The following is a 21533-nucleotide window of genomic DNA, read 5'->3' on the forward strand; positions in this document are numbered from 1 at the left end:
GATCACATGTGGCAGCAAAATGAAGGAAGGAAGTAGAGGTGAATTATAGAGTTCAGGTTTCAAATACATGCATACTAGTACACATACGCACACCTATCACTTTTATAAGGGGGTGACTATATCAAATTACACTTATAACAGATATTCTAATACCTGCAAGGAATATACAAATCTTCTTCAGGATCATAGTCAAAATGTGCTTTGACGTGCATGGTTTGAGACAACGGAGGCCTTGTGGATGGCACTTGACTGACACATGGGACAATGATGAAGGTTAGAGTTCCAGTCATACCTGAAAAGAAAGAAAAAAAAATATATATTCACATGCATAAAGTAAGTGATCCATTGACTCTGGTCTCTTGCAGAAGACCTGCAGTCTTCAGGCAACCAGCAACAGTCTCTGGGTGGGACCACAACTCACTTGGTTATATTATGTTGTTGTCTAGGGATTGTTTGTGTGGGCCAATGTAATATGAGGTGTTGTGGTGGTTGCATCTAGGGCAGTCTGAATATGCCAGGCCTATTCTGTGTCGGTACTATCTTTATGCTGGATGTTGTCCTCAGTACAGGCATGCGTGGTTCTTATTCGGTGTGTGTGCCCTCCCCCCCCTTTTTTTCCACAGGCATGCTATTATGGTTCTTATCAGGTGTGCCCCCCCCCCTTTTTTTCTGTAGGGCTTATGTAAAGGAGGAAAATGTTGTTGATTGGGAGCAAAGGGGGCCAAGTTCAAGAGTAGGAAGTAGAAATATACATATATATATATTTGAATACATGATACACATACATTTACCAAAAGATGAGTAAACACAGCAAACTGCGAGAACACTTTTATTCTTTCAACCTCTTATCCCTATCAAGACCTCTTCATTCCCATAAGTGCTGACAGGGACGAAACACCAGAAGAAAAATGTTTCCACTGTTCCCCGTGTTTACCTTACCACTTCACCACATCTGTCTGCTATTCTTCAAACATAAACCAGAAATATTGATAAAGAACCACTGAAATAACGTACCTGCCAACATGTCGCAAATATCATTAACTGATTTACTTCTAACTTCAACACCATTGACCTCAAGGATCTCGTCCCCTTCATGAAGGAGACCCGATTTTTCAGCTGCACCTCCTTTAACTATACGGCCAATTATGACAGAATCCCCTTCATTTCGTATCGTGGCACCCTGCAATGCCGAGAACATAAAAAACCATCAGTTTAAGTACATACATACATACATAAACCAAGGCTTTTTCCCCCTTCCAAGGGAGGTAGCCACAAAGGGAAAGGCATAAAAACACTCCCACCCATTTCATCCCTAAATACACTCCACACCCCTCCCACCCTTCCTCTCATCTGAGCACCTCCAGTTTAAGTACCAAAGTTTAAGCATAAAATCTACATTTTATCAAACATTCAATGATAGTTTTGACACACAAAAGTACGAACTCACAAGTGGATCATTTGTTTTGTCAATTCTGACAATCTTAACACTATCTTCTGGATAATGTGACACTCTATCTAAAACTTCTTCCTCCGGTAAAGTGTTTCCCATGGGGATTGGCTCCCGCTCAGCTATCCGGTCATGGGCATACAACAAACCTTCTACAGCGTACTTATTAAGAATATCAACCAGTTCTACTGCTTCAGGCTGACGACAGTCTTGTAACAATGATAAACACTGTAAAAAAAGAAATATCAGAGTAAATGCATATGAACACACATAAGAAGAATGCAAAGAAATCACAAACAACACGTGATTCACAAAATATGCAAGTAACTACTAGGAAAATACAATCTTGGTAACCGAACATTTTCGTCTATTTTTGACCTTTGAAAATGTCTTAAATAGACGAAAACGTTCGGCTACCAAGTTTGCATTTTCCTAGTGGTTACTTGCATACAAAAGAAGAAATGTACAAGCTCCTTGTGGGTGAAGAGCCATCCCAGTCCCTGTCCATTACCTGGGTCTGAAGCAATGCAGCAAGATACAGCACTCAATGGCACCTTGGCACTTGTCCCCTGCAACACCACTTGGGTCGAATAGAGTGCAGCAAGAAAAAGTGCTCCCAAAACATAGCCCGACAACTGAAGCTGGTATATCCCCACCACTTCCATCATATGGCAACCCCCTCCCCTCCACCTCATTCACTCAACAAAATTTTCAGACCAGACCAGAAATAATGAAAGCAAAGGAATTTCTTCTCTATTCTGTACTTTCACAAATGGTTGAGGAAAGAGGATTAACAGGAAATGAAGTGGTACAAGTACATCAGCTTCAGCTGTCAGGCCCTGCTGTGGAGGTGCTATGTCTTACTGCATTGTTTCTGACCCAGGCAAGGTGGTGGAACGGGATGGCCCTTTATCCATATGAATCTAAGTTATATACATACATATACCAAGGGCTTTTTTCCCCTTACAGGGGAGTTAGCCAAAGTCATAGGCCATAAATCCACTCCCACCCATTTCACCCACACATACTCCATTCCCATTCACCATTCCTCTCTCTCTCTTTTTTTTGGCTCCTCCTGGATGACAGGTCATCCCTGCAACCCACCCACTGCCCTGGGTCAGGAGCAATGCAGCAAGACATAGCACATTCACAGTAAGGCCGCTTCATTTAATCAATGACCCCCCCCTCTCCATTCCCTCATACAGAAAAAGAAAAGACAGGGAGAAAGCCCTTCAGGCTATGTCAAAATATCATTCACTCGCATCCCTAATCCCCAAATCCCACCCCCACTCCCTTTCATGCACCACAGCATCATCCATACACATCCATTCTCCACTCACCCCTATCTTGTCTTCTCCCTTCCTTTCTCAACAGACAAGCCCCTCTTTCTCAACACCCCTTTCACCCTATCCATCCATCTCATGTTCACTCCATCCACCTCTGCCTTCCACACCTCTTTGGCTAATCTTTCTTCACTCATTCTTTCCATGTGTCCAAACCATCCCAATACTCTTTCATCAACTCTATTCCTCAACTCCTTTTCCACCATCACTCTCCTCCTTACCTCCTCCATGTACTTATCAAATACGAAATAATTATGACCTCACACTAAATTTGGCAGTTACCAGTTGCACTACATACAAATTCTATGAAAATAATACAGGGCTTAGAACTAGAAGAATTGCATAATAGTAAAAAACAGCAGGAGGGGACCATCAAATCATATTCTAAACCTAGTTAGGAGAAAATTCAGAAATCTTGTGGATTTATCTATATGTGAGGTTTGTTATCCCTTCTCTACTTTAAGAAAAGAATGTTTCTTTCTAACTGATTAGCATGTACATCCCAATTTCTGAAATTTTCTCATGGCAGGTTGAAGAAGACTAAATTAAAAAAATTTATTACCTCTGTCATCAACTGCTGTGCATGATCAGTAACTGGGGTTGGAGGCCGGTTTAAACACCAAGTCTCTTGAACTTTATTGTGAACTGCTAACACTTTCTGAAACTCAGGATTTGTTAGCAACTGGGCCACCAGTGTCATGTCTTCACTAATCCGATGGCCATTTGACTTGAGCACATTCTGTATACGTTGCAGAGAAGCAATAAGTTCATTGATACCTACAGAAAAAGAGAAGAAAAAGCAACAAAAATGTAAGTATTGTATGCTATGAATAAATATCTATATTTTACAAAGCCACACCCCTCTTCCCTTTGTGTATATGTGATTCACCATGGTCTTGGATCACATGTTGGACTCACGATCGACAGCTATTTCCCTCTCGAAAGAGAGCTCAGAGCTCACATATGACAGATCTATGGGTAATGCTGTGACCTTACATGCACACACACACACCCAACTCCCTGCCAACAAAATTTAAGAAAGTTATCCTTATATGCCCTTCACACCTTTTTCCCTTCATGGTTTTTGTACATCCAAGTGGACAATTGCCCTTCCATCTTATTCTTTTTCCTTTTTATTCAATGACTGTGAACTTATGTCCTGGACCCAGAAAAGTGACCTGTCTTCTCTTTAACCTTTTCTGCACCCAGATAAGTTATCCATCTTCTCCTTAACCTTTCCTGCACCAAGACAATTGATCTATCTTGTCCTTAACCTTTCCTAGAGTCCACCAACCTCCCCCTGTTCCCCATAACCCTTTTATCTAATCTCAATCATGTGTATCACAACTATGTATTAAAAAAAGTTGTGACAAGTGAAACGTCATACCAATCAAGGCTCTGTCCTCGCTTGGTGTTTATTTTGACAAACTAAATACAAACATACTATAGGCCCTTTCCTCCTTACAGAGGTTATGACAGTCAAACCACATACCTACTTAATACATATCAAATCCCAAATAAAGCCCTTCCTATCTCATCACCTCATGGATGAAAAACCATTCTTGTCCACTCACCACATTAATTGGCCCCAAGATAATGCAGCATGTCATATAGTGGTATTCTTAAAAAAAAAATCTTTCCTTATATAAATCTTATATAAATCCTTGGAAGGAAAAGATTTATACATAGAATTTTTTTTAAGAATACCACCATAAGATTTTTACAATGGTATTCTTAAACAAAGTTCTTTCCCTTCCAAAGATTTATATAAGGATTTTTTTTTTCTCTTAAGAATACCATCATAAGTGTTTCTACAGTAGGGTCTGAGAGAGTTGGTTTATCCTCACTGCTTCATCATGGTAACCCCCCCTCCCTTTATCCATTCAAAATATCATAGTGAGCAGATGAGAACATCCCTTCAGGCCACATCATCCTTAAATCCATTCACAATCATTCTCCTTTCACTCCTATCTTTTGCAATCCTCCCTGTTCTACAGACATTCCTCATGCATCCACGGGCCCCTTTACCTCATTCATCCACTTCACTCTTGGTCTTCCTCTTAAGTTCATACCATCTACTTCTGTTGTTCACCCTCTTTCTGCAAGTCTTTCCTCACTCGTTCTTTCTGTATGTCTAAACCACCTCAGCACTCTTTGTTTATCTATATGGCTGATATGGTTTAATGTCACAAACTCCTCCCTATCGGAAGGCTAGGATGGTGCCCCTCACAGAGGGCTTTGTAGCGTAGAATTTAATTAACCATGCCCTTGGTTCAACTTCGCTGGTGGCAGGGTTCGAACTGCCATCCCCTCGACCTTCGCCGCAAGTAATGACACCCTAACCTGCTCAGCCAGATAGCTTCCTTTCTATATACCAATTGATTTCTTCCCCCTTACAAGGGAGGTAGCCAAGGCAACCATCCCCACCTACCAATCATTTCCCCTTTTATCTTAGCTTCTTGTGGATCAAGGGTCACCCCTAACCCCTGTTCACTACCCAGGTCAGACGCAATGCAGCAAGACACAGCACACCCACAGCAGACCCAGTAGCTTCATTAACACAGCAACTCTTCCTCTTCATCCCTTCACATGGGAACAGAAGATGAGTAGAAATTCTCTCTGGCCATGTCAAATCATTTTTCATTCATACCTATCTCTTGCCTTCTTCCTCCCCTACTGAACAGACATTCCCCTTTTACTACTGTCACCACATCCATCCATCTCATTCTTGGTCTACTCATCAGATTCACTCTATCCACCTCTATCTTCTACTCTTTTTGCTTGTCTTCCTTTATTCATTCCTTGACCTACCAAATATAACTACCAAATCAGCACTCTTTTATCTATTACATCTAACAGCTCTATCTCTGACTCACCACATTTCTTACTGTACCCATCCTTGTAACATCTATAATAATTAAAATACAAATATATTCAGGTTCTTTCTGTCTCTTAAATTCCAAGTATTCCACACAGTGCTGTGGGTACAGCCACCCTCATACACCTTCTCTTTGCACTCATTCCCAAATACCTATTCCTCATAAATATTTTCACTCCACCCACACACTTGGTTGCCTCCTTTACAGTTCACCTCGACATTCACTCTGTTCACTGCCACTAAACTATCTACCTCCCCTAATCAACATAGACTCAAAGAGGGACACTCCAAAAGCACAATGCTCACAAACATCACCCAACAATTGCAAGAGGGATTCAGCTATAAAGCCCCCACAGAAAAGATCTATATCTCTAACTATATCTCATAACTAAAACTTCTTCCTTGTGAGGGAGGTAGCCAGGAAAGGCATGCACCCACCCTTATTCATCCAACTCCCATCCATCAACCATTTGCTTCCCTTTCATCTTAGTTCCACTTGGATGAAGGATCATTCCTCTCTCCCATTCACTCCCTAAGTCAGAAGCAATGCAAGACACAGCACATCCAGAGTATACGTTTGTATGTATGTACATATGTATGTGTAAAACTATTCCATTTCCTAACTCCACCCATATTTTCCTCCTGCGACCACCATTTCATGTCAAATAATTGCTGTGCTCTTTCAACTTTATGTTCACCCCTTCACCTGGAGACATCAACTGTAAAATCACCTCTCTGTGCATCTTTCAATAGTCCTCTATATATGAATACATACCCACAAACTGTGTACCTTAGTATGCAGTATCTATATCTATACATTCATATTGGGCTCCTAACAACCAATTCTAAAACAAGGCATCATTATTACTTACATACTCACTGAAGCTGAAGTACTCATAAGGATAATTTCTCATAATAAAGACATATATATATATTTATCCTCCCCTTTTCAAGTGGGGTGACCATAATCAAAGTATATACCTACCCCACATTCACCCAAATCCCAATTATCATCCCTTCCATTAGAAGAAAGACAACAATAAAACAACACAAACCTATTACTTTGCTTTTGCTTTCACTTCCCTCTTCTAGCAAGTCCTCTTGAGCAAATGCTTGATTAATTACACCACTTGGTGCTAAAGGAGGTGCATGTGAAGCAAGAGCTTGAAGCTTCTGAGATGATCGGAGAGAAGATCTGAGCATCGCCTCCTCTTCCTCACGTTCCCGTCTCTGCTTAAGTTCCTCCTAAAAATTCAAAATAATCATATATTTCATTTGTACACATTTATCTCTATACCAATAGAATTCTTCTCCCTATTCAGCCCACTCCCATCTATCACCCATTCCCCTTCTACAAATTTTACACACAATAATAATTGTTCCCTCAAGTTCCACTAATTGGAAAAGTATGTTTCACAGTAGCTGGCATCAGTACTCAGGCCCTTTCACAGACCTCTCTCTTCTGTTTTCTACACTCTTTTTGCTAGTCATTCCTTACTCATTCTTTCTATGTGCCCAAACCACTTAAGTACTTTTTTTTATCTAACCGATAGACTCTTTCCAACCCTGTTCTCTACTCATTTTCACACTTCTCACCTTCTATTTTCTTGAAATATTTATCATATTTCTCATACACTTCATCTCAAAAATATTCACTCTTCCACTCTGCCTCTCTTAAATTTCAAGTCTGTTCCATACAATTTTTTCATCATTCATTCCCAAATATTTTTCCCATAACCATTTTCTTTCTGCCCAGATATTTATTTCCATCTTTTATTATAATTCACCTCCTCATCCATTCTTCTATTCCCTGCCACATGCAACCCCAAATACTTACTCTCCACTTCCTCAAAGCTTTCATCCTTCATTCTCACATCCAACCTACTATCAACACCAATCTATCCACTGCTTCAGGTCTCTCTTACTGGCTCCATCATCATCCACCATTCCATCATCATCACTCCTTGTATATTTCATCGCTTTACTTTTCCCCACATTTGTTCTCAATTTTCTCCCATCACACCCTTTCAATCTCAAGTCACCAACTGCTTTGGTCTCTCCTTAGAATCAACCACAAGCACCAAGTCATCTGCCAATAACAACTAGTTCACCTCCCACATCCTTCCACCTTTTCATACTATCATATGTATCTAAAATCTGCTACTTAATACTTTCACTGCCAAGGGGGTTTCCAACTCAAATAAAATCAATTGGCAGCAGCTACATCAATTCTAAAGTTGTAAAACATTAGAATAGGGTTAATCAAGTAGCTTGAGATATGTTTAATACTTCTGCTGTAAAGGTAGGATTCCCTCAGCTGACTAAAACTGCCTGGTGACACTAAAACACAGCTAAAGGATTAAAGGTGGGGGTGAAGAGCATACACCAAAAGGTGCTTAGCAGTGGCTGAAATCATTACTTTCACCCTAAGTGCCTGGACTATTTGGGGTATGCAAAAGTCACTGCTTGGAATCAGAGAGAAAAGCAGAACTCAAATCCACATTTAGTAGAATGCAAGACCCACACACTCCTGACTCCATCAGCACTTGCAGATTAAAGATGACCCAAAAATTTCTTAAAGTACTCAACTTACCAAACATTAATTTCTGAGACAGAGAGAGAGAGACAGAGAGACAGAGAGAGAGACAGAGAGAGAGAGAGACAGAGAGAGAGAGAGAGAGAGAGAGAGAGAGAGAGAGAGAGAGAGAGAGAGAGAGAGAGAGAGAGAGAGAGAGAGAGAGAGAGAGAGAGAGAGAGAGAGAGAGAGAGAGAGAGAGAGAGAGAGAGAGAGAGAGAGAGAGAGAGAGAGAGAGAGAGAGAGAGAGAGAGAGAGAGAGAGAGAGAGAACCATAACTTCATAACTTAAAAACATCTATAGAACAACAAAATAGTTCAAAATCTAACCTCATACTTTCGTATCCTTTCTAGTTCCTCTTGTGTGGAGGGGGCTTGGGGACTAATTTGTTCCTGTCCTTTCCCTATGGGTTGTGATCTACTAACCAGCCCAGTTTCTGCCGATCGGGGTGGAGGCGTAGGTTTAGGAAGCGTGCCATTCTGTGGGGTGGAGGAGCCAGACGACCCTTTTTTACTTTTACTGCTGCTATTGTTATTGTTGTGATGGATTGGAGTGATGCCTTGCCCTTGTGGTTTGGGAGGTGGGTATCTGGAACAAGACGTCTCCTGTCAATCTTTCTTAAAGCTTCCGAAAGTAAAACAAATTTCATGGTTACACCTCCAAGTGACTGTATAAATCTAAGAAAAGAAAAAGACTGTGAGAAATAAGAAAAAAAATAAGTACCAAATACATATATCCCAGTAAGCTGTGTGTTACACTAAATTGAAATCTGAATTGCCTCAGATATCAATCAGACATTCACATGACAATCTTGGTGTACTGTGAATGGCTGATAATTTATTTTTCCTGAAATCCCAAACTTAACATTACAGTGATGTCATACCCTGGAGAAGAAGTTACCAGTAATATGAAATGTTGATTACAATGATGAAATCTATTTAACTATAAAATGTAATTGATGTGCCCTCACTAATTATTATATCTGTATTTCACTATGGTACCATTCTTACCAAGTCATTGATCATGAGATTATAAGCAGATATTATCAGTACAGAGTACCCACTTATTACTATCTCTAAACAAAACTTAGTGTCACAAAGAGGTTGTTATGTGACAACCACATTAATGGGTTACCTTGGGGGAGTTTTTGTTCTGGCCACAAATGAGTCAGGCACATCCACTGCCATCTCACGGTGGCCTGGATCAAACTCCACCATATTGATCATGTTGCAGTCCTGCTCAGTAGTTTGTGGAGCCCACGTGGGTGAGGCCTTTGGAGAGTCTTTGGTGATGTCTTTTGAAGCCTCACGATGTTTGCGGGAGCGACGTGGAGTACTGCCTCCACCCTTGTGATGTGGTGTTGTGTGACCCCCGTCCCCACTTCCACTGCTGCCGCCACACTTGCGTGAACTGAAATTACGTAGTTTTATTCAATATTGGACATATAGTTCTGCTTCCATTAGTACCTATGAGATACCACTATATTACATCAATTACTTATCTGGACAACCCCAACAGTCATTCAAACAAAACTGTGTACCACAGCTAGTGAAGCTACAATCTATCAACTCTACACTTAAAATAAGCTAATGATCAGAATTTTTTTTAAATATCTGATATTCTGCTTATCAATATTTGTACTGAGACTTGTAACAATGAAAAAATAACAATCATTTCAATATCATACACTATCACTGTTATAAATATATATACTGTATATATACATATATATCATTCATAATTATCAACAAAGTTGAGACATAATCAATTTCTTGTATGAAATACATAATATACATCAAGTTCATAATGTATCATGCACACAAAAGAATGACACCATGCTTTGGCAGTGTCTGAACTATATCACCAACAGTAACTGTACACTTCTTAAATTCTTTCCCACATCTACTTGATTATTACATCTTATCTATGACATGCAAGCCTTATCTCATAGGAATCCAGGCCACACACATAACAAAAAGAAAGAAAAAAGCCTTACCGTATTCATTTAAACCTTCATTTACTTTTCAGCAAAATATATTAAAATACTATAATCAGTACTGGTATCACTACTTGGCAATATATTAAAAAATCTACACTGAAGTAGAAAAAATATATATATATTATCTACTATGAATACAAAGTGCACTCACATGTATATACCCACACACACACAATTTGTTGTAGTGTCATGACCTCCCACACAGGAGGTCCCCAGTTGAACTGTGCTCTCAGTGAGAAATACTCTCACTGATACTACAAGCCATTACTGTCACCCTTGAGCAAGGGGACGATGCATGTATGTGTGTGCATTTACTTAGTTGTATTTACCTAGTTGTACTATACAGGAAGGGGAACTATGCTCGTGGTGATCAGTCTTTGTATCTCACAACATCTGGTTTATTCTTAAATTCATGTATGGTGTTTGCACACACTAATGTGTGTGTGTATTTACCTAGTTGTATTTACCTAATTGTATCTTATGGGAAGGGGAGCTACACTTATGGTGTCCCGTCTTTATATCTTGCAGCATCTAGTTTGCTCTTAAATTCATGTCTGATTTGTGAGTCTGGTTTGTTTGTTTGTTTGTATGTGTGTGTGTAAGGTCACAGCATTACCCATAGATAGTTATATGAACTATGACCTCATTTGAGAGTACTGTTTATTACTACTCCAGTACATGATCCAAGACCATAGTGAATCATACACAGTATGAAGAAAGAAAGAAAAGAAAAAAGCATTTCAAAGGTCGAGAGAAGGAAGAACAAAATGTGTAATCACTGAACTGGTGTGCTTGATCAGTTAAGAGTGTAGGTTAAGTAAATACAAAAAGGCTCACATTTGTTAAAAATTAAGTTGAGGTACTAAGGTGATCAACATAGAATGGAAATTAGCACACATAGACAAGCCTAAAAACATTTGGATCAAGAGAGATGAAACTAAGGAAGCCAATGAGAGAACTGATAAATGGACACTTTTTTCTGGAATTCTATAACAGAGGCTAAAGAAATTACATTAACAAAAATATAAAAGAACAAGATATTACAGAAAGCAATGTAAATGAACTTAAAGTAGCATATATTTGTGAAGATGGTTTACTATTGACCAAACTAGAAACCAATGATCACTTGACGGTAAATAATCCATCATTTTTTGCTTACCAGACTACCAAGCAATGTTGAACTCTAAATGGAGGATATTGGATAGTCTGGGGACATGACAGAAAATATACACTTGAGTTGCCCTACAGTGGCAAGCAATGCTCTCAAGGTCTTCTCATATGGGAAGAAACACAAGAGTATTATCCATGTTGTACTGATGTAAAATGGCTTGTGTCACTGGCTTAGAATAGTAATAGCTGGAGAACACCTATCAGTTGTCAGCTCTCCTTATATGAAAAGGTGGAAGTAATACAAAGGTGATAAGAGATATCTTAGGTCCAATCCAAAGACAGAGTGCTTGCCCATCAGGACTGCACCTCCAGATGGGGCAAGGGTTTTTTGTCCCATCTGAGAAATTGAAACATGGGGACAGAGGAGATGTCATAAAAACATAAGTCCCCTAGATAGCCTGGAATGAAACTTGATATTGACAAATCCTGTCAGACATGTCTTTCTCATAAGGAAAATTATTGAATGAAATGACCATATAATCCCAAGCGAAGACTTTAACTGTTTAGATGTGGTAGTGAAAATTCCCTAGGCAATTGTCTAGATGTGGTAATGAAAATTCCCAAGGTAACGTATCAAATATTGCAGTTGATATCCCAACAACCTACCTTGCAAAACATACAACTTAAGAGAGAAAAGGGGGAAAAAAAGTAAAGATCAGCACCTGCTCCCTCCCACTGATGGTGATAGAGAAAGAGTCACATATTAATGAGTCACAGACAACAATCAAAAGTTTCTTCCCACTGAGATCTATGGAAGGTTTTGAGGACCACTGCCAGCTACTGTGGAGCTTCAGGTTTCGAGTCAGTGAAACTTCAAGAGATAAATTACTATAACTACCATTACTAATGACAGTAACACTCATCGTGATGATCAGGCAATGACTGAAACCAGATGAAAGGTGTTGGGGAGGAGCATAATCAGTGGAAAATGGAGAACATATGATAGGAAATAGCTTGTTTTATGCAGTAAAAAACCAATGATGCAAAAGAGCCTACAACTGGGACTGTGCCTGCTAAAGTTGGATTCTTTCTTCTTCTTGGGTGTGGGTGTGGGTGTGGCTGTGGGTGTGCATGAGGGAGGGAGGGAGAGAGGGAGGGGGGAGGGCGAGAGAGGGAGGGAGGGGGGAGGGGGAGAGAGATTAAGAGAGAGTGAGAGAGATTAAGAGAGAGTGAGAGACAGAGAGTGAGAGAAAGAGAGTGAGAGAAAGAGAGTGAGTGAGTGAGAGACAGAAAAAGTGAGAGAGTGAGAGACAGAGAGAGAAAGTGAGAGAGTGAGAGTGAGTGAGAGACAAAGAGAGAAAGTGAGAGAGAATGAGAGTGAGAGAGAGTGTCATATATATCAATGGAAGGACTTAAGGACCACTGCCAGCCATTGTGGGGCTGCAGGCATCCAGCCTGTGGAACATGAAGTAGCAATTATTATGTATATTTATATATATACATACACACACAACTGAAAGCTTGTATTTTTTATTTTTTGTAATGTTTTTCTGTCAAATAACACCATGGAACTCAGAAGCCTTGTGTTCAACCTGCCTTCAAGTTATAAACAATCCATTCAGAAAATCAAGAAAATCTCTTAAAAGATAGTGAATACAGAATTAGCTCTGGTCTTCAATCAAATATGTCTACATGAGAACTTACTGCCCATTTATACTAATATATATATGAATATGAATATAAATTATATATATATATATATATATATATATAAATTATATATATATATATATATATATATATAAACACCCACATATTTTTCAGTAAAATTTTGTTAAACTGATATAAGTGAGGGTTAAGCCATGTCAACTTACTAAAAGCCACCTCTCCTAATATTTCAGATTTACAAAAGATGTATAACAATTAATTCCAAAGACATTTATTGTTAAACTACAAAGCAGGTAAAACAAAAAGAAACATTTCATTAAGCTATTCATCTTCTAGAGATTCAAGTATTTCCAGTATTGATTCCCTTTCCCATGCAAGAATTTTCACAAATTCTTTCTTCTTCTTTTTCTCTTTATTCATTTATTTACTTTCTTGTTTGTTTCTCTCTCTGGTGGCATGGCATGGGTGAGCATGGGGTGCCAATTTTTTTTAAAGAAAAATAATGTAGTAATACTCCCTATTTTAAGGGAAGTGGCTAAATCAAATCCCATATCCAATTCATGCCCCTCCCATCTCTGCTACACTGCAATGGCATTTTCACAGCAGAGCCCAAAATCTGGAACAGCTTTACTGCCACCACTTCATAATATACAGACCTTCTCAAAATAAGTTACCTAGCAATCAAAAATATTCCCATGTGCTGTGTCAACCTTTTATCCACTCACAATCTCTTTGTTCACTTTTTTTTTTTTTTTTCTTCCTTGTTCCACAAATCATAAAAATTATAGCAATACTGTAACTATCTCCCTTCTAGTACTTGATTGGACAGCCTTTCTTCTTGATGCATGCCTTCAACTGCTTTGGAATAGCAAGTGCCAAATTTCTAAGGTATATAATGTCAACATTTGGCCATGTATCATCAATGGCCAGAGTAAGCTTGAACAAAGTACAGGGTATCATGCACCCAAAACATCACTCTCATCCTCTTCTCTTTCTCTTCCTCTTCACTCACAGAATGAACATGCTCAACCTTCCCCTCCTCAGCCACCTCCATCTCATATACATGAACAAGCTCCATGATTTATGTTCCTTCATATCTTCAAAACTTTCCCTTCATAGTTGCCTTGCTGGCTGCACTGTCTGAATTGCCAGCTGTACCTGCTCACTTTGTGTGAAACCTCCAAAATCATGTACACCTACTAGCAATAGACTCTTCTAACATGAATTCTCTATCTGTGGCTTCACCTCTTTTCTCAAGACCAATGAATGCAGTACTAAACCAGGTACACCCTAGAAAAGAAAATGGTTCAAACACATACAAGAATAACACCCACCCATCTATACTCATGTCACCCAGAACTAAAACAATATCAACACAGTATTGGTCTGATTAAAGACTGCATCCATCAGATGTAGTTACCACACAACAGACACAGAATGTGGTACAGTAAACCCTCGATATAACGGATCTCGATATACCGGATATCTGATATAACAGACAAACAATCTGACCAGACAAACCCTCACTATAATGGATGAAAATCCGTTATAGCGAGGGTTATAACGGATCTTCGGATATAACGACAGACCCCTGTTCCCATATCATCTGTTATATCGAGGGTTTACTGTACTTTACATTACATGACACTTCTCCAATTCAAACAACACTAAAAAGTCTTCCCTGAGTGGTCTATGGTTCACCCCAGTAGCTGTGGTCAGATTCCTGGGGACTGGAACATCTGAGCTAGTGATTACAAATTTTGTATCAAACTTGTTTTACTCTTCAACAGAATTCTACAGTTACCATTATGATAAAGCATTAGAAAATTAAAGGAAATAACTGTAACATGCCTTTGTACGTAAACAAATAATATCTGATGTAGAACTAACAAAAAGGTACTGGTTGCATTGCAATACCTTCAAACACAGAAGCATGCTGACCATAGGCATATGCAGGGATATGTACACATGGGGCAGTGGGAGTAGGAGTAATAGTAAATAACTGTAACATGTTTTTTTTAAGTAAACAAATTATATTGTTGGATGTAGACTACCAAAAAGGTACTGATTGCATTGCAAGTCCTGCAAACACAGAAGCAAGCTGACCATAGGCATATGCAGGAATGTATACATATGTGGCAGTAGAAGATGTACGAATACAGGCTGAAGTAGGCATAAGAGTAGGAGGAAGAATAGCAATTAGGTGTAGTAAAAATGGAATGGGAGTAGGAGATGGGGATGTGAATGACCTAGTGCCCACTTGGTCAAAACTTTTACAGTCTGAGAAACTATAATGACAATGATGTTTATTGTGATAAAGACAACACTGTATATTAACATGAACAAAATGAAATTAAGCATACTACAAAATTCTACAAGGAAACTTGCACTTCCATAATAGCAGTACAGTATTGTATATTCTTGCTCATTAATATCAATACAGTAGTGTCATCATCATTAATTGCTGTTCCTTGGAATGTAGCCACTTTAGGCCTACTGGATACTTGGCAATTCAAGTCTTCTGTCCCCTCCCAACTCTCTTATGGGAAAAATTTGGGCTATGTTCCCAGACACAAAACATTAAAAACCTTAAAATACTCTCATTTACAATATTTTATGCAAAACATAGTAACTATGATATTGCACAGATCTTTCGGTGGGAATACTGTATTCATTTAATTTTTTAATTTTTTTTTTTATTCTAAATTTTGTTATTTGTTTAACCACCTACAAATAATGTGAATTTTTTCTAGTTTTCATTCTTTTGTTGTTTATTTAGTGATGTCTTTATTCAGTTGTCAAAATAGTCCTTTCTTTTGCTCAGTAGTTTTCAATTTGCTTTATAAGTTTATTTACCTACAGCTTCTTGGAATGTTTCTTGCTTGCTTTCCGTAAGATCATTGTGACCTTTTTACTGTCAATGGACATTGGGTTATGGTAAAGGTCTACAGGATACACTAAAAACACTACACTAACATACCAAAATATATCATACAGAACAGCACATGAAAATGGTGGATACATGGTTCTAAACAAAAGCCATCAATCCCTCCTACCCATCCCATTACATACAACAAGTACAACCAATTGAGAAAGAGAGAAAAGAGAAAAGAAAGAAAAAGTAAAAGTGGTGGTGGTGATACTACTTGATCACCTACAATGACCTACCATGTGCACAACCTACCTATCCAAGCAAAAACACATGAACTATCTGATCACTTTAACATTCCCACAACCAACCACACAACTTCCTACTCCACCAAACACCTCCAGATAATCAACCCTATAGGGAAATCCTTCCCACAACAATCAAGAACCACATTAACATGATTGTGTTCAAGCCACCATCCAGCTTTAAAATAAAACCAATCCAGAACAGGCCTAGTCACAGAAGTAAATTACCCCTCATGAAATCACTACACAGAAGACATCAAACACTTCACCCTACACTGCCCTACTCTAGCAATACCTCAAAAACAAGCAACACAGTATCTCTTCCCTGAGTGACTTGTGGGGGCAATCTGGTGGCTGTTTGCCAGTTTCCTCGGAGCCACAGGTCTCCTGAGAGAGAGACCTGGGGTAACAGGCTGATTGTTAGACTGATATACTTTGTATACATTACACCCATTAAATGTCTGTTATGATAGGACAATTTAGTTCCATACTAGTCAAATACATTGGCACAATCAGGTGGAAAAAGGTCACTAAGCTTACATAGGTCTTCACTGCACATCATAGCATCACTGTTCACTCATAAATGTACAATAAATGTTCATTTTCAAGAAAAAACTTTCATACATGACTTGCTATGATCACTTAATACATGCTACTGTACTATGTACCCTATTTTGATAATCAAAATACAACCAATTGCTGCCCACTATGTCTAGAGTAGATTTTGATTCAAAGATTCCTCCCTTCTGCATGGTCATGCATGCCATTTTTTCAGAGAAAACAGCCACATCACAATAATAAAAAATTAATTATGTAAGACCATATAAATGATTGTGATAAATAATAACAACTTTGGATGGAGAAATGTTCAAGTCATATATTAATCAAATGTATAATGAGTTATGTTTGTATAAGGTTTGTATCCCTAGGTGTTGATGTGGTAAAAAAAAAGCAATTGTGATGTTGTAAATTGTTTTCTTTATTTGGGCATGGACAATGACTTTACTGTAGTGTATGTGAATGACTCCTTAGTTCTCTTGTTGGAAAAAACAACTGTCATGTTCCGCTGGCACTGTGTTTCACCTCAGTTTCATTTGTCCTTGTGAAGCAAAAAATCCCTTTAAAAGGCAAAATAGTCATACTAGATACTGGATTGAGGAACTGTTCAAATCATGGCCGAGATTTGATACATCAACTCAAATACAGAGGCTAGTCCATGACACAACTTTTGTGCACAGTATTAGTGTAATGATGAGTCAACTTCTGTCTTCTCTGAGTTCATACAATGATATTACTGATAATCCTAAAAACATTCACAGTTTATACCTAGATTGAAAACTACACTATGCATGCTATGGACACTTAACTACACATAACATCCTGCAATCCTTTTCTCCATTTACATGAGGCACAACAACAACTACACAAACCAAAACTGTCTGCATTTGTATAATAGCAACAATTTTTACAGATCTAGATATATATAAATGAACAAAATATAACAAAGTTTAGTCCACCAGAATATGTTAAAATGAAGTACTTATAATACAGCAGAGCATTTTTACATTCCCATGCTGTTGCTTGAAGGAGCATAAGCTCCATTCAATTGAATCAAATGCAATACCTATGTCATCACATGTTAGTTAGGGACAAATATGAAATCTGTGCGAATATATACTAGCACATCACTATTTTCAAACAGTTAATTTGAATTCTAATAAATATATCTAAGTAACACACTTATGTAATATACAGTGTAATGTGGAACCAACAATGTGTATGTGCATGAAATAACCGTCTCCCTGCTACCCATCTTCAAAACCTGTCAATGTCGTCACCTCCATCTAGAAATGCAAGTCCCAAGAGACTGATAATTATTCTCCAAGCTGGACCCAAGATTTTTACCAGTTTTGACTATTTCCTCCGCTTTTTCACATAAGGAAAACTAACAAATGATGACTGCTACTCTCCTACTACAATAACCCAGTGATACAGAAACAACCCCATCCTAATACAAAACAGTCCAACATTTCTCCCCAGAAAGATCTACAGGAGGGCTGAAATTCCATTACAAACTGCTGTGGGGGATGTGAGTTTCCAGCCAGAGAAACTCTGGGTAATAATAATACTAAATAAATTAATTTAATAATTAATTCTACTTTTATTTCTATTATTATTATTGGACATCCACATGGAGCCAAGATGAAAGGGAGGAAAGGGTGGTGGTTGGAGAACAATGGGTGGGAGTAGGCATGTGCCTTTTGACTTGGCTACCTCCCTTATAAGGGGGAAAAACCCTTGGTATATAGTTAGATAATTATTACTATTATTATCATTAAGTATACAAAAGTAAATATATACTCTCTACAGTAGACTTTTGATGATCACATTTCTGCACAACAGTAGCCTACCATAAAATCAATCAATCTGTTGCCCCTAGTCTTTCTTGTAGAAGACCTGTGGCTCTCAAGTAACTGGCAACACCCTCTAGGTGGGACCATAAGTCACTCAGGTAAGATTTATTGTGTTGTTGTCCGGGGACTGTTAGTGTACTTGGAATTTTGTGCCTTCTGTGTGGTGGTTGCATCTGGGGCAGTTTGAATCGCTGATGGAGTATTGAATTTGGTAGTCTGTCTTGATGGGTTTGCTTAGAGATTTGAATATGCTTTTTTTTTTTTTTTTGTGGTATAGACAGTAGTTTGGTATAGATGTTTGAGTAATTTGTTGCTGGTATAGTTTTTTGTTGTGTTCTGTTGGTGGTACTTGTGAAATGTAATATGGAAGGTGTGTGATGTTAAGATTTCTGGCATAGCATTGTGTACATGTCATTTTCATGTGATGTTCTATAAGGAGGATTTTGGTTTCTGTATGTAGGAGTCCTATTGGGATGGTTTTAGTGCATCCTGTTATTACTCTCAGTGCTACCAGTAAATTACAAAACTAATTTATATGATGTCCTGACAACCTGCTATGCCCATTAATTTGTGCATATGATATGTATAGATCCATCATACAGATATTTTATAGTTCTGTATACTGAAATACAGTATAGCAATAACACAAATAGAGCAGGTAAAATGAAAACAGTTTTGTTGATAAATGAATGTTCATAATTCTTTTCCCTTTGATTGTTTATTGTTTTATATAGAAATGTAGCTCTTTTTGTCATTTTTACTTGCACCAACATGAAGTTCATCCCTATGAAAAAAGTACTCCTTATGTAATCTTTAAAAAGTTTACAAGAGGTTATACAGTACACATTTACAATTTCCTAGTAGTCTAAGTACATTTTTCTTTATCAATAGGTTGTCCTGGTTCTCTCTTGCATATTCATAGCCCCAAGATATCTGGCAATAGTTACTCGGCCCATAGGTCACTCAGTGAACAGATTTTGAGGAGTTGTGTGTAGTAAGGGCTGGGCAGTGTGAGGTAATGCATTACAAGTCTTCTGTGTACTGAATACATCCTGGGCACTTGTCTTGTGCCAGGCATATTCTGTGTTGTACTGCTTGCTGACTGATGACCTGATCACAAATGTGGTAATATCACCTTTGGGTATCTGAGAGTAATTGGTGTTTTGGAAAGCTTGGTGAAGTAGTGGATTTGTTGGGGTGGTGTGAAGTATTTGTTTTGAGGGGAATAGGTTGTTGTAAATACCTGAGTAACATGCTGCTGGAGTTGTTTTTACAAGTGTATATGGCTCATTGTTTTTTTCATCCTTAAGATTTTTTGTGCTTTCTGTAAGTTTTCTATGCATATTATATTGCCAGGAACCAAGTTGTGGAAGCCCAGTTTTGTGTGGTCCTTAATGTAATGTTAAATGACAAGTCATTCTGTTGTTTGAACCCTAAGCTCGCTACTGACCTCAGCTTATTTAAGTTTCTCATTTTTGGTAATTGGAATAGTTACAAAGTCTAATTTCATGGTTTATTGTATATAGCACTTGTTATTAAGATGTTTTTCTTGTATAGTATTCATTTTATTGCTTAAGGTAATTTCCTGTACAGAAAAATAGCTATTTACCAAGAGCTTTTTTCCTCCTTATAAGGGAGGTAGCTACAGATATATATAAAACTATATTTCCATGGTGAAAAGCAATGGAAAGTTAACTTCTTGAATGCAACTGTGCCTGTTCAATCTTTTCCTGTATCTTTCTAGGAACTTCTTGTTCTTTTATTCCATACCAACAGACCCTCATCTTTTTTCCCTATTCCTTTCTCTGTTCTAAAGATAATCACTTTATCCCCCTCTTCACTCCTCCAATGTAGGTAATCTTTGTCCAATCTCTCCTCATATGTTTTATCAGTTAGGCTGGGGATCGTTCTGGATGATCCACTTTATATTCTATTTTCTTGTATCTTTCTTTTTAAGTGGTGGCCATACCACCACTGTATTTCCCAGTTTGAGGTATATCAGATCTTAATTTTTTTCATCATACCCTGACCAATATAATGAAACAATATTTTTATGTTCATTGACAATTTATGTCTCTCTAATTATTCAGTTTATATGATTTTCTAATGATGGATCATTCCTAATTGAGATTCCTAAACATTATCCATACTATGATGGTGTGCTGGGGACAGCATTTCTGCCTCAAATACAGGAGGCTTGGGTTCAATCCCCAGAAGTGTTAAGCATTTGTTCAAAATGTATTTTCATGGGTTCTGAAGCCCTCTTTACCAATGTGAACACCAAAGATATAGTATACTAGTGTTGCATTTTAATACATCTAAGTCAGTCTCTTAATCCAACACTCGCCAACCACCACTGGTGCAGACATTTGGACCCACTTCTCGAATTATTGGCGTTTTATGTCCTGGGCCAATTCCCAAAGTGGGTTTATATTCTGGAACCAATCATCCACACATGTGGCAGTTAGCTAGTGTTGGACTAAGCAACCAAGGTGTAATCAGTTTGACCAACCTCAAGTTCATTACACTGGTTACAGACTCTATTCATAACCACAACCATTAAAACATGCTCAACACTTTAATATGCCTTGCACCATCCACACAACCTTACCAAGTTGGATTAAGCAACTATGGTGAAGTACTGTCCCCCTGGGAAGCCAGCAGTTCTGTAGGATCCTAAAGACTGCACACTTTCACTTTTCAGTAATTCCCTTTAAGTTATTTTCCTTGATAAACACAAACTGGGAACTACTGTTCAATATTTCTGTCTTTCTTTTAGCATCTTCTTAGACTGTTCCATCACCTTTTACTAAGTAAGTACTCCATTTCAATTTACCATCTGCAATTCTATACAACATTTTTAGTTCATCTCTTCATTTGTTCAATTTACTTTTCTTTAATTACTTTCTGAATATCTTTGCATAT

The 21533-nt window shown here is 38.1% G+C and overlaps 1 protein-coding gene across 5 annotated transcripts in view; it reads right to left on the reverse strand.

Moving 5' to 3' along the window:
* LOC143029832 (protein PALS1-like) overlaps positions 1 to 21533 on the reverse strand; it is a 396818-nt gene that overhangs the window by 23512 nt on the left and 351773 nt on the right. For all 5 annotated transcript variants that reach the window (XM_076192911.1, XM_076192914.1, XM_076192912.1 and 2 more), the window contains 7 exons: positions 9378 to 9653; positions 8573 to 8831; positions 6724 to 6913; positions 3353 to 3567; positions 1448 to 1675; positions 1015 to 1180; positions 154 to 292 (listed from right to left, as the gene is read on the reverse strand). In XM_076192911.1, the coding sequence (XP_076049026.1) occupies positions 154 to 292; positions 1015 to 1180; positions 1448 to 1675; positions 3353 to 3567; positions 6724 to 6913; positions 8573 to 8831; positions 9378 to 9653 (1473 nt within the window). The remainder of the gene's footprint in view (positions 1 to 153; positions 293 to 1014; positions 1181 to 1447; positions 1676 to 3352; positions 3568 to 6723; positions 6914 to 8572; positions 8832 to 9377; positions 9654 to 21533) is intronic.

The sequence above is a fragment of the Oratosquilla oratoria genome, chromosome 11, assembly GCF_046742065.1.
Source record: "Oratosquilla oratoria isolate Oo_2021 chromosome 11, ASM4674206v1, whole genome shotgun sequence".
Classification (NCBI taxonomy): domain Eukaryota; kingdom Metazoa; phylum Arthropoda; class Malacostraca; order Stomatopoda; family Squillidae; genus Oratosquilla; species Oratosquilla oratoria.